Genomic DNA, 12,805 nt, shown 5'->3' with positions numbered 1-12,805 from the left:
TATTGTTTGCTTGTTTAGTTTTTTTTGAGGTTTGTTTTTTTGTTTTTGTGTTGTTTTTGTTTATTTTCATTTCATTATTTCAGAAATAGCATTAAAACCTTAAAGTGCAGGTAATTCGTCAGTGTCTGAATCGCCATTTAGTGTTTTATTCAGTTTGCACCTTTTCAGGAGGATCAGTATTTGCGCATCTTGCTGAATGTTCATCTGCCACAATCTTAACAGTTTAGGCAGTAACGCGACCGTTACCTCTGGGTCTCTTTTTGAAACGAATAAGTTATTCACCTACCTCCAGAAATGGATAAGGCTGTTCTGATTGAAGGGAATAGTAATACAGTAATGTCTTGAAAACCGTTGCTGTGAGACATCACCTATCTTGAATGACCAAGTTCCCAACCCACATATTTCTTTATTATACAATGTTATGACCTCTCATGAGAGACCACCTTTCCTGAGGGACTATATATTTAGGGCAGAAGGAGTGGCCTAACAGGACAGGTTCTGGAATACATATATTATTTATAATAACAGAAGTAGCGGTACAGCTGCAGTATTCTAAGTACCGGTAATTTGGATGCAATAATAGCGATGAAAACTGAGTAGCAGAAATGTTAATTTGACAACTTTCAGAGCAATTAAATGTAACATCGTTAATGTGATTTTTGACAACTTTAATAGCTATGAAAACCAAGTTATGATAATATTAATTTGTTAACTTTAATAGCGATGAGATGTAGCAACGATAATGTTATTAAGCCAACTTTAATAGTTATGAAACATGGTACTTGTGATGTTAATCTCCGTCACCAACTCGTATCCTTTTAAAATATTCCTTAACTTCATTCTTGCCACTTTATGTCATACCGACAGAGAAATGTAAAGTTCACAAGCTTTGGCGGTAAGTACATATTTAATAAAACGTTTGAATACTCTCATTAACATTTTAAATTTTGAGCAGTTTACTCAAAATGAAGAAATGATTTATGAACCTTTTCTCTGAATGATGGCAATACTAGTCCTTATAGTAACATCAAAACCTGAATATCTGTGTAAATGGGTGAGTAAGATCCGACTTCTTTTCTTATTTCTATAATCTCTATAGCATCTCCATTTCTTCTCTCTCTCTCTCTCTCTCTCCCTCTTTATTCGTAGACCTTTTTCTTTCTGTTTTTATATTTCACTCTCTTACATCTGTATTTTCCTCGTTATATTACTCCATTTTCATAACGCGATGTCTCTCTTCATCTCTCTGCATGCGCATTTGTCGCACTTTTCCACGTTCTGAATTAGTATTGCCGACATATATTTCTGAAGCATAAGCTTTGTTAAGTCCAGTGCCAACTGGTTCACTTTTAAGTCTATTGCTTTAATTTTTCATCAAACCCAGACACAGACCTACTAGTCAAACGCAAAGCTTTATCATCCAAAATTTAATTTCCCACAAAATACTGAACCATATTATATTTACCATATTGTTTTGTAAACGAAGCCTTCGATTTAGGAAGATTATTATGTACATCATGCTCAAGCATCTTCTACTTTTTCATAGACAATAACCTTATTTGGTTAGGACTTAAAATAAAGTTTTCGACATTGTGAAAGCTTGCAAGTTTCACTAAAGATTTCTCAAATATATGAAATTAAAAAATCCAAACCAGGTACATTGATAATTAGAAACAAAGACAATTTATATTTATTTTTGAAGACAATTTTTCAAATATCTTAAAAATATTTTGAAGAAATTAATGGTCTTAAACTAACAAAAAGCAAGCGAAATCAACACGTTTAGTAAAATCAACAAATAAGTTTATTTTTCTAAATTGCTTTTAGAAAATTGTAGAGGATCGTACGCTATTGTGAATTACATTTCATATTATCCTAAACGTGTAGAATGATCCGAATGTACTTAAATGATCTTCGATGTTTTAATGTACCAATACTATTGTACAATCACAATGATATAATCCAGGATGACAACGAATGATTTCAAAATAATCCCAAAGTAGTGTTTTTGTCGAAAATATACATGAGCACTTTGTAAACCAACAAATAGTCTTCAAATGACCGATTATTCTCAAATCATATCTTAATCCAACTATATCATATATAGATACAAGTGGACAAGTTTCGCATGTGTATAACCCCACTCACTTCTCAAAAGACATCGGATTGACCATTTCCCGATATACCAGAGAATAACTCACAAGCGACAAGTGAAACAAGAGGCAAAAATTATTCGCAGTGATGCAATGATTCAAAATGTTTCAGCAGCTCTAACCTCTACAAAGTTTTCATTCGTCTTGATTGGTTTCTCCAAGTTTTTTTCCACTTGGTTTCAGTCAATTGTTTGCCTCCTATGTTCTTTCCCTGTTTATACACGTTCAGCTCTGGAAAATGTATGTTATCAATCCCACATTGAAAGAGCAGAAAACGTCAGTGAATGTGGAGTGATTAATGAGAGTGGAGTAATAAATGAGCAAGCAAACGTGGTTCAAACCTGTTAAATTAGCCGGACAAAAGAGATGATGCATTTAACCTTTCTGTTGACACCATATATATAGGCCCCACCGATGAGGATACACTGCTCTATTGTCCAATGGAACCTCCTATTTTACAAAGACAACGATTTGAAGTTGAAACAATGTTACAAAAACTCGGGAATTCACTTCTTTTTGGAGAGTATTTTATGAGTACGTCGCTCCAGAAATTTTTTATTTTTTCTTGAAATTATTTATCCTTTTTGAAGCGTATGTGGTACTCCATTTTCCAATTTTCGTAATATATAACAAATGCAACACAAAGCCTCAGATATAACACTTGTATAGTTTTGAACCAATTTCGACCAGTAATGTCTTACCTTTCTCAATTTAACTACGTACGTAAGTAGGTGGGTAAGTTTGTTGATTGAAGAAACTATGGATAAACGAAATATAGAGAATCTCATTTTGGCATGTTATTTTAAAAAATCGGTTATCATTGAAACGGTATAAAATCAAATGCTTCTTTTAAATTATTGGCACATAAAAGCTAAACTTTGCATTAAATCCAAACTATGTTAGATACATCAATATCTGAATTCGTTTGATTGTTTACATATGTCCTAGAAGAGCAGTGACAAGTGATAACTCTTGTCGGTGCATATCTCAGTTATGTTGTACTGTTGTGCACAACTCTTAATATCACTCTGTTCCAGAAGGAGATATCTGGCTTCAAACCTTAAAGTAGGACTTTAGTACTTTGTAAATGTGAATAATACTTTTAGTATTGGAGACCCTAACCTGTGCTATTGGGATACATGGAATAAAACTGAAAAAGATAAAAAAATACAAACGAATACAAATGAAACGTTGAAACGCATAAACGCAAACTTTGGATGCAGACGTTTATTTTTAATTCCATCATGAAGATAATTTAGTCAATTTTTCACAGCAATACAATATGTAGATAAGCCTTTGTCTATACATTATTGCATTAATGATTGCCTGAAAGCATAGTCAAGATGAAGACGTCCCTTCAGATCAATTTTATATTACAATAAAGTAAGCCCAGTAGAGGTCGGTTTGATTAAAACACTTGTTTCAACGCAAGCATAATATACCATACATATAGAGCATTTCAAACTATGATTGAGAATCAAGTCAGAAGAAGAAAAATACTAAATGCAGTTATATTTTCTAAAATCACTTCTATTATTCTAATGAGGGTAATAAGTGTAATAGTAATTGTATCAGTAGGAATTGTAACAGTCCTAATCAAGAACTATTGAAAGAGGACTAAGGAGGACCAGGAGGACCAGGAGGACCAGGAGGGCCTATAGGACCACGTGCACCACGTTCACCAGGGGGACCGGTATCACCCTTATCACCTTGTTCACCGCGAGGACCGTCACTGCCTTTATCACCCATATCCCCTTGAGGTCCAGGTGGACCTGCAATGCAATTTTAAAACCACATACCATCAACGTTCTAAGAATTTAGTCATCACATCATCATGGTCATTATCAGCATCGCCTGCTTTTAATATTACTTTCGGATATATATAATCCAACATGTTACAGAGTAAACGTTCGCTGGAAGCATCATTCAACCCGTGTTTAGAATACATATATAATTCGTTCTGAGCAAGAATCAAACCTTTGACATTGTGAATTTATGATTCGGTGTTATTCATACTTCCACTGTAATGTTATTTAGAAATGCAATGCACACCCTTTAAATTACAATTATAAATTGATGCCTATATACGGAACAAATACCAAAGCAACTATACATGGATACACATATCCAAACAGATAACGTAAATTAGGGTGCCGATGGAGGCTACATAAGTGAAAAAGGCTGTCATCATTATTTCTCGGTCACCTGTTCATAACAGACATTCAAATTCAGCTCCCCGGGAAATGTCCTATATTAATGTATAAAACGGATACATGCCTTCCATTTCCAGGTGTTTCCCAACCAGACAGTGGCATATAAACACAGCGACTGCTAGTCTATGCAAAGTAAACGTTTTGCTTCATGGAGAAAGCATTGTTTAGATTAAGGAATATCATGAATCCGTGTGCAAGCATTTCTGACCTCTCTTGTGTCAGTTCTCCGACCACGCTGACAATTTAACTCAAAGGTGTCGGTATGTCTAATTCGAAATCGAGGCAGTGGTTTTATCATTTGGGTAAAGGGTTTAAGTAATTCGTTTGCTTACATAGTGGGAAAATTGTAGTGTTATCGCAACAGAAATGCAAATAGCGTTTTTCTTCCAGTGATATAAATATAGTTCGATGTCCTTATCTATATGCCTCTGACGTTAGGAAAGAGAACGTCAGTGTAAAGATATGACACTTGCATCCTTTTAATTAGGGCCATGGGTCATATTATATCCAACATCTGACTGTAAAGTCATAGGTTCATTTGTCACAAGGAATAGCAATCCATGTCTTTATTTAATTTCCTGGGGGCCCCGAGTGGCCGAGTGGTCTAAAGCGTTCTTCGTTACGGATCACTGCCATCTCACCGCTGTCTGCGTGGGTTCGAGTCTCGGATTCGGCTAATGTGGGTATGTGGGAAAGCTTGCCAGTAGCTTCTCGTGGGTCGGTGGTTCTTTCCCAGGTTTTCCCGGGTTCTTCCTCCACCATTAATACTGGCCGCCATGTATAGCCAATCGCGTGCTGAAAAATGGCGTTAAACCCAACAACAACAACAACAACATTTAATTTCCTGTGCATCACAGGGTTCTCACATAAGACAACTGTTTTATCTTTGCAAGTTGAGAAACTATCCACATCAATAATTTTTTGCTTTATTTAAAATTGTTTTATTTATGTTATTTTAACTGTCAACAGCTCTTGAAAAACCGCACTTATAAAAGCTGGTCGACCAAAGAGTTAGTATGTTTTACAGTCATATGTAGGCTCACTACCAGTGGTGAATTTAATTTTTTCTCATGGTGAACATAACAATGATAGGTAAACAAATGAAGTCAGTGATGATTTTATAGAATAGATAAAAGTGTGCAGAATACAATAATCTTGTGTGAATATAAATCTCAGAGATAACAAAATTATTGTAATAATAGAAATTGTAAGGATATTTAGACCATGGTATTTGTACAAAAATATAATATTTAAGTTGAACCTGTGTAAATGCGTAAAATAATATGAATACATGTCCGGTTTTGTTCTTCCCAATCAGTGACTCCTTTTGATGTACGTATATAGCAAGAGACTTTTATCTTTCAAAACGTTATAATTTGTCTACTGGCAATATTCAATAGCATGTTAACTCATCTCGGAAATATAATACATTCATAATTACTTACCGTGAATTCGTTCGTCTCATATTTGGGTCATCCTTTGCGTAACAAATATATGAGAAGAAATTATTACATGAAAACTGATATGATTTGAAGTGGTGCGTATGCCTCGACAACTAAAATGATTTGAAAGGAAAGGACCTTTCTCTACGGTCATATTTTGTAATTTGATATGCTATTTCGGTCAGTAATAATACAATGGAAGGTTGACCAAAAACTATGGCAGACATATGTTTTCAGCTGACTTCTGCTAATAAATAGAGGCGGATTTATATACAAACCACCGAAGGGAAAAGAGAAATGGCATAGTGCAGAACTTACCACGTTGTGCCAGAATTAAACCAAACAATGCCACAAGGAGAAGAGGAACAAAAAGTTTCTTCATTTTTATTTTTCAGCCTGGAAATAAAATTAAAGCTATGGTTTATATTATTTATATAATACTACATACTTTCTAAAACTTAGTTCCGTTCAAACATACTCTCATATGACTCCGAAGGATGTACGCCGAGCGAAAGTCTGGGAAAGTCTATGAGAACATTCACAATTGATTCTTGTTCTTTTCATTTTACTTGAATTATTTTTTTTTCTGATAAATACACTCTTTATACCGCAAAGTCCATTAGTACAAGTGAGGATTCTAAAAATATTTATATTATTTTTTCTTTAAAGGTATTAGAATGTTTTGACACATAAGCAGGAATGGGTGCCCCGCTCAATTAGTCATCTAGTTAGTATCACATTCTATATGAGTTGCAAACTTTCACGCAGAAGCAACAGCTTGAATTATCCATCTGATGTGGCCGGTCCCCAAGAAAAAAATGTAAAGGTTGTGTATTTGTAATCTGCATTTTCTCAGGAGCTCTGATTGACATGTAAACCAATGAGCGATATTACCAAATTAGGGGTTTTACTATTGTCTACAGAACCCTATACTATAATGCAGATCTCATGGATTCACGATTTTAATCTACCCATGGCAAATGTTAAACTCTTTGGCATGCAGTGTTCTTTCCTTGGTTTTGTCTACTCTAAACTAAAGTTTGGATGGGCTGTGTACCGTTGCAAATTCGTTTCCTACTCATTAATTATTTTGTTTGCTTGCACGTTGCGAGAGCGTAATGGCGTAGTCACAATAGTTAATTTATATATTACCTCCCCTGCCAGTCGAGTGTGTAAACCTCGATTGATTCCCCGAGTATGCACGACTTTGATATACATATATGAGATTTTTTTAAAACTATTCTGCATTCTCAAGAATTTATCAGAATTTACAATATTTTGCAGCTCTAAATGATACAAGAAATTTAGTTTCTGAAATTTTATATGTCGGATTTCACGTCCTAGAGACAGAACGGGGGGGGGGGGCTGTCAGTTATTTTGCTATTCACTGAATTTACTTCAATTTGCTGAGATAAATTATGCTTTTGGTCGGAAATGGGAGTCGATAAAGGAACTATAGGCGACATTTCGGATATTTGTTATAAAGCAAAATACCTTAAGACATGACGGTCTGAAACATGGGTTAAAACAGTGAAATTGCAGTTTCATAGTTGAAGATACAAATAAATATTAAAAATATGTACATGCATAAAGTGAAAAAGTCTACCTTTCGTGCCCTTAGTAGATATAGTTTGATTTCTCTTCAGCTAGCAATAGCTCAGCTTCGTGGTATCAGTAAGGTAAACTGCTCGGGCAGGAGGGTTTCATACATGGTGACAATCTTGCCAACTTTGCCACGTTACTGAACTTTTGATTCCGATGATAATCAAACTATATCAATCATGAAATGTGATTGGAAAAGTACACTATCCGATCAAAAACAGAGGTATGCGACGTGCAATTTCTGGTAAAGAAGAACAAAAATGACAGGGCTCGAAATCTTTGACGCAAATGTAGAATTAATAAACACTCTTAATGGAATACAATGACAATCATCAATGAAAATACTACTGAGACTAACATTGCTTGGACTTATTGATACGTATCAGAAACTGTTCATTCAGAGAGTTAATTGTTTTTATCTTACTATGGTACCCACCATTAACCTACCTTGATTTCCCTTCTGCTATCAACAGTTCAGCTTCGTGTTATCAGTGAGGTAAACTGCTTGGATAGTTGGGTTTATATGCTGTGACCATGTGACATCTGGCCAGCTGTGATTCGTTACTGAACTTTTGATACTAGTCATAATCAAAATATATCAATCAAATTGATGGATTCTTACAGAAATATACGACATGAGCAACATCTTGCAAAGTAGACAGACACCAATGTATGGTTGGTTCGAAGTCAGTCTGTAACGACAATGTAAAATTAATGAATACCCTCAATGGAATACAATGAAAACTACATCAACTAATGGTAATAACATTGCTTAGACTATTACAACTAACACTATCACTAACATCTATCTTATAATAATACGTGACAACCTCTCACGTAATTATAAATGTTTTCCAATTGTTCTTATGTAATATGGGAGAGGAAAGATTTGCATAAGTTTGAAGCATCGACCAGAGAGTGAAGTATGATAGTGTCTTCAAATCCACTAAATGTTTTGATTCTTATATATCCTCTGACAGTATATCCAGTAGCTCTGTGTGTGTGTGTGTGTGTGTGTGTGTGTGTGTGTGTGTGTTGGTGTGTGTTGTGTGTGATTTGGATTTTTAACGTCGCTTTTAAAAAAAATCAGTCATATTGCTACGATGTCTGCTGTGTGGCAGTTTATAGTGATGTCTAGCACTGAGGCATCATGCCGCAGATATGTATCGTGGTGTCCCACCCAGTCTCACATTATACTGACACCAGGACGACCAGTCCTAGCACTAACCTTTTTATGCTAATGTGGTAGGCGACAAGAGAGACAGCTGTTAGTACCATTTTTGTACTTTTTGCCTTTGGTATGACTCAGCCACTAGGCCACCGGAGCCGTCATCCAGAGCTGATATATAAGATCACATCACATTAGTTTCTTTACAGAATTTAAACTTGAACATTACATATTTTGTTATGTCAACACATAACCTATGTTAAGTTTCTAAAATAACACTCGAAATTATAGTAAATATCACATGATTCTTGGAGCAGTATCTTGTAGGATTCACAGGAAACGTTATTGTTATAATAGTGCAAATGTTTGTTGCTTGTTTACTCGTGGAGTATATCCTTTTCGGATGTTTTTTTTCAAAGAAACATCGTTAACTGACAGGCAGATATTTACCATCACAATTCTCTCTCACTCTCTCTCTTTATATATATATATATATATATATATATATATATATATATATATATATATATATATATATATATATATATATATATATATATATATATACACATACATACATACATATATATATGGTGTTTATTTTACGTTTTAATACATAATGTCGGCACGAATAATATTAGTAGTAGTCTCAAAAATAAAGACAAATGCTTCAACGACAACGACGATAAATATATCTAAATAGGAGGAATGTGAATTGTGACAATAAGAAGGAAACGCGACAGAATAAATAAAGAGAAGGACTGAGGATAAGAGTATTAGTATTGAAGATGATTAAAAAGAAAATAATGAAATATGATGGTGAGGAGTGATGCAGCTGGATATGTTCACAGACAATGAAGCAGATGTTAACTCGCTTTGTCTGGCTATTATTTGAATTTCGTATTTTTACATTATTGTAATTTTAAAATATATAAAATAAAACAGGATCTTAAGGGTAGTTTCAGCTATATTGGTAATTTAATGTATGAACAATAACGCTCTCTCCCCCCCCCCATTAAAGATGAAACATAGAAAAATACTTTAAAATCTGACTAACTCAAGCAAACATATGGTTACTGACATTGTTAGATGTTAATATTGATCCCCACGTAGACTTAGTGTTATGACTTGCACTACAACAAAGGATTTTATGAATTAAACATTTATATGCTGCTAATATAAACTGGTGAAAGTACGTCATGGTTTAATGAATACCCTCAATGGAATACAATGAAAACTACATCAACTAATGGTAATATTTTTTTGATTGATGAAGATGCTATACCGGCAACATTACCAACAGCACATATACCTTTATCCTGAATAGCGTCAATAGCTTTCATCCCTAATTGTTTTGCAATCGGTATTGCTTTAGGAGCTATTCTCTTAAATAAACCTTGAAAAACATCACCAAGTCCATTTCCATAAATCGCTTTGTACTTTGGCCATCGTGAAATTACTACCCTAACTATTACAGGCCTTTGTTGAGCATTGTGTATAATCATTTTTAAATTACATGTTGAAGAATTGTTTTCAGTCGCTGTAATAATCATCAACAATTTCATTAATGAGAGAATTATAAATAATACGATCCATAACACCTCCTGTAAAAAATCTATGGCAAATAATATAAATTTATTTAATAATTATTGGATAATTATTTCCTGCACGTTTTTCTCCGATCAGAACTGCTAAACTATCAACATCGGCAAGAGCACTGTCAGGACAGATTCCTAATCCACTTCCGGTGTTTGGTTGAGGTTTTCCAAACAGTTCAGTAAGAACATCTATTCGTCTTCTTTTTCCTCCCCCTTATGTTGTCGTCTTTGTTCTTCTCTCTTTTCTTTATATTCGTTTATTGCTTTTTGAAATTGTATTAGATTTGGGTCAATCCAAATTGATTTTATGTAAATCACCGGCACCTCCATATAACTCAGCAAACCATTTTCTGGAATTCTGTTTTGAAAAAATTGAGGCATTATATGTTTTCTTTTTCATCATATCCATATGCAGCTGTATCAATTAATTTAGCGGGGACTTTAAGTTCTTTAATAATTTCAGGTTTAAACATTTTCCTAAGAGGACTTAGTTGACCGTCAAATTTTCTTAAAAACTCTGATGCCATCCGAGCTTGTTTCTTTGTTGAAAATCCTCGCATATTTTTTTTTAAGTTCATATATATTGGTTATATATTTTATAAAATCAGGATTATTATATCTAGCCTGGCTAGAACCTTTATATGCTAAATGTACCCATTTTTCTCATTTTTGTAATCTAAATTTTCACACCCGCTTTTTAAGTATTTTTCTCTGTGAGAATATAATCCAAATTTAGCTAATTCAAAGTCATTAAGATTTTTATTATTTTATCAATAATACGTGGGGGTAAATTTTTCACCTTTATTAGTTTTCTCTTTTTCTTGTTTTCTTAGGAAGCTTTATTTTTTCAAAAATTACTTTCTAGCAAAAGGTCTGTTCACCCTCTCTGTTGTTTATCTCATGTATCCCTAATGCTATATCCAACAACGACAAATTAAATTAATGTAAGTTAAGTCATCCCACTTTAGCTACAGTTTAAGATTATAACTTTTACAACAGTCAAGATACACATAGGAAATTCATCGACTAAATAATACCGGCAATTAAATTATGTCCAGAGTGCATGCACTCTTCGTTTAAGCTATTTAATTTTCTTTTATCGGAAGACAATTATGTTTTGAAAATAATATAATGAATATAATATGGCAATAGTTCGCTATAAATCGACAGGATATTGCTCAAGCTACTAACAAACGTAAATGTAAAAATATTAGCCCGATTAGTAAGAAGAAAACCACAGCCAGTAAAATTACCCAGCACTGAAGTTCTGCCTGCAAATATCAGTAAAATAATAAATCAAGCTGAGTTGGCTAATATACCCCAGTTAGAAAAAGAAAAAAATATAACTGCTAGTCTGATAGCAGGAAGTTATCTTCGTGTTGGACGATAATAATTATAATAAAATGTTCAAAGGAGTGTACGATCCAGTGTTTGATACAGACGCACCGCTTCTTAAAGATGAATCTATACGCGATTTTCAGTATTATTTGTACGACGTGCGACATCCAAATCAGCGTGGCCAAAATGAGCTGCAAGTCAGGATACAAGCAGATATTTCTGACCAGCTGAAGTGTTTACTGAAGTAGAAGGAGAAATTATAAAAGCAGATGTTACTAAATATGCAACTGATGTTAGAGTTGCTTTTGTTAATATTGGTATTATGGCGTTGGTTGACAGCGGAAGAAATATTGAAACAAATACAAAAAGATATTGATGTTGCATCAACGGTATTGGGTCGAGCAAGATACTCAGATGAGTATTCAAGATCAGCTGGTCCGTCAATTATTTTTTCCAAAGACACTTCAAACCACCGTGATAACAGATAGTATAATATAAGATGACCAAGAAACTTTAATGACAACAATATCGCCGATGAGTGGCCGGTGGTTCATGGTGCTAATCCAGAATTTAACTTAAGATTTGCCGCACGTAAATCAATGTTAAAAGGTGATCATAAAAGATTTCATGTATAATTCCACTATCACATATTTTTGGATTTTGTAGAAATGTCAGAAAAGTTATTGTTGGGGCTAAATATAAAATTGTACTTGTGAGAAAAGGTACTGATGATATTGAAATAAGGCGTCCTGTCGGTCACGCTGATGAAGAACTAATAACAAAACTTTCGTTGTGGATGCCAGTAACAACCCCATCGCTTGCTGAAGTAGAAAAAATTAATTACTTTTATGACTTCAGGTGGAAAATCACTGTTCTCACTGCTGACAATTACAACAGATAGCGTTCAAAGTAATGTTAATGGTTTATTTGCATGGCATATAGCATCACATCAATGACTTTTTGCATCACGACTAATATGTATTGCTTTACAAGATGCTGCACGAGTAAACACAGATACACAGCCATATGATATTTGATAAATTTAATGTTAGTGAAGTTTCTTTAAGGATAAACGGACATCAAGAACCATCTGAAGATATATTGTTAAATTTTGATCTGAATCATGTAGATCGTGCAAATCATCGTATAATGACGTTTATAAGACGTGATCAAAATATAGATACTGGTTAGCACAAATCACAGTTAGAGTTTACAACACTGAATCAGAAATATTACGTTTATGAGGAGCATATATAACTATTTAAACAAAGCTCGTCTAACTTTGCTGACA

General features: G+C 34.0%; 1 protein-coding gene across 1 annotated transcript in view; it reads right to left on the bottom strand.

Moving 5' to 3' along the window:
* Nucleotides 1–3,378: 3,378 nt before the first annotated feature.
* LOC149778521 (uncharacterized) overlaps nucleotides 3,379–12,805 on the bottom strand; it is a 46,042-nt gene continuing 36,615 nt past the window's right edge. Inside the window, exons 3-4 of the mRNA XM_089938352.1 lie at nucleotides 6,127–6,198; nucleotides 3,379–3,925 (exon numbers count right to left, since the gene is read on the bottom strand). Coding sequence (XP_089794478.1) covers nucleotides 3,771–3,925; nucleotides 6,127–6,198 — 227 coding nt within the window. The 3' untranslated portion in view covers nucleotides 3,379–3,770. The remainder of the gene's footprint in view (nucleotides 3,926–6,126; nucleotides 6,199–12,805) is intronic.

This window comes from Sinohyriopsis cumingii, chromosome 17 (genome assembly GCF_028554795.1).
Source record: "Sinohyriopsis cumingii isolate HCF-2022 chromosome 17, ASM2855479v2, whole genome shotgun sequence".
NCBI lineage: Eukaryota > Metazoa > Mollusca > Bivalvia > Unionida > Unionidae > Sinohyriopsis > Sinohyriopsis cumingii.
The sequence above is the reverse complement of the archived record's forward strand: the minus strand, read 5'-3'. Positions and strand labels throughout refer to the sequence as shown.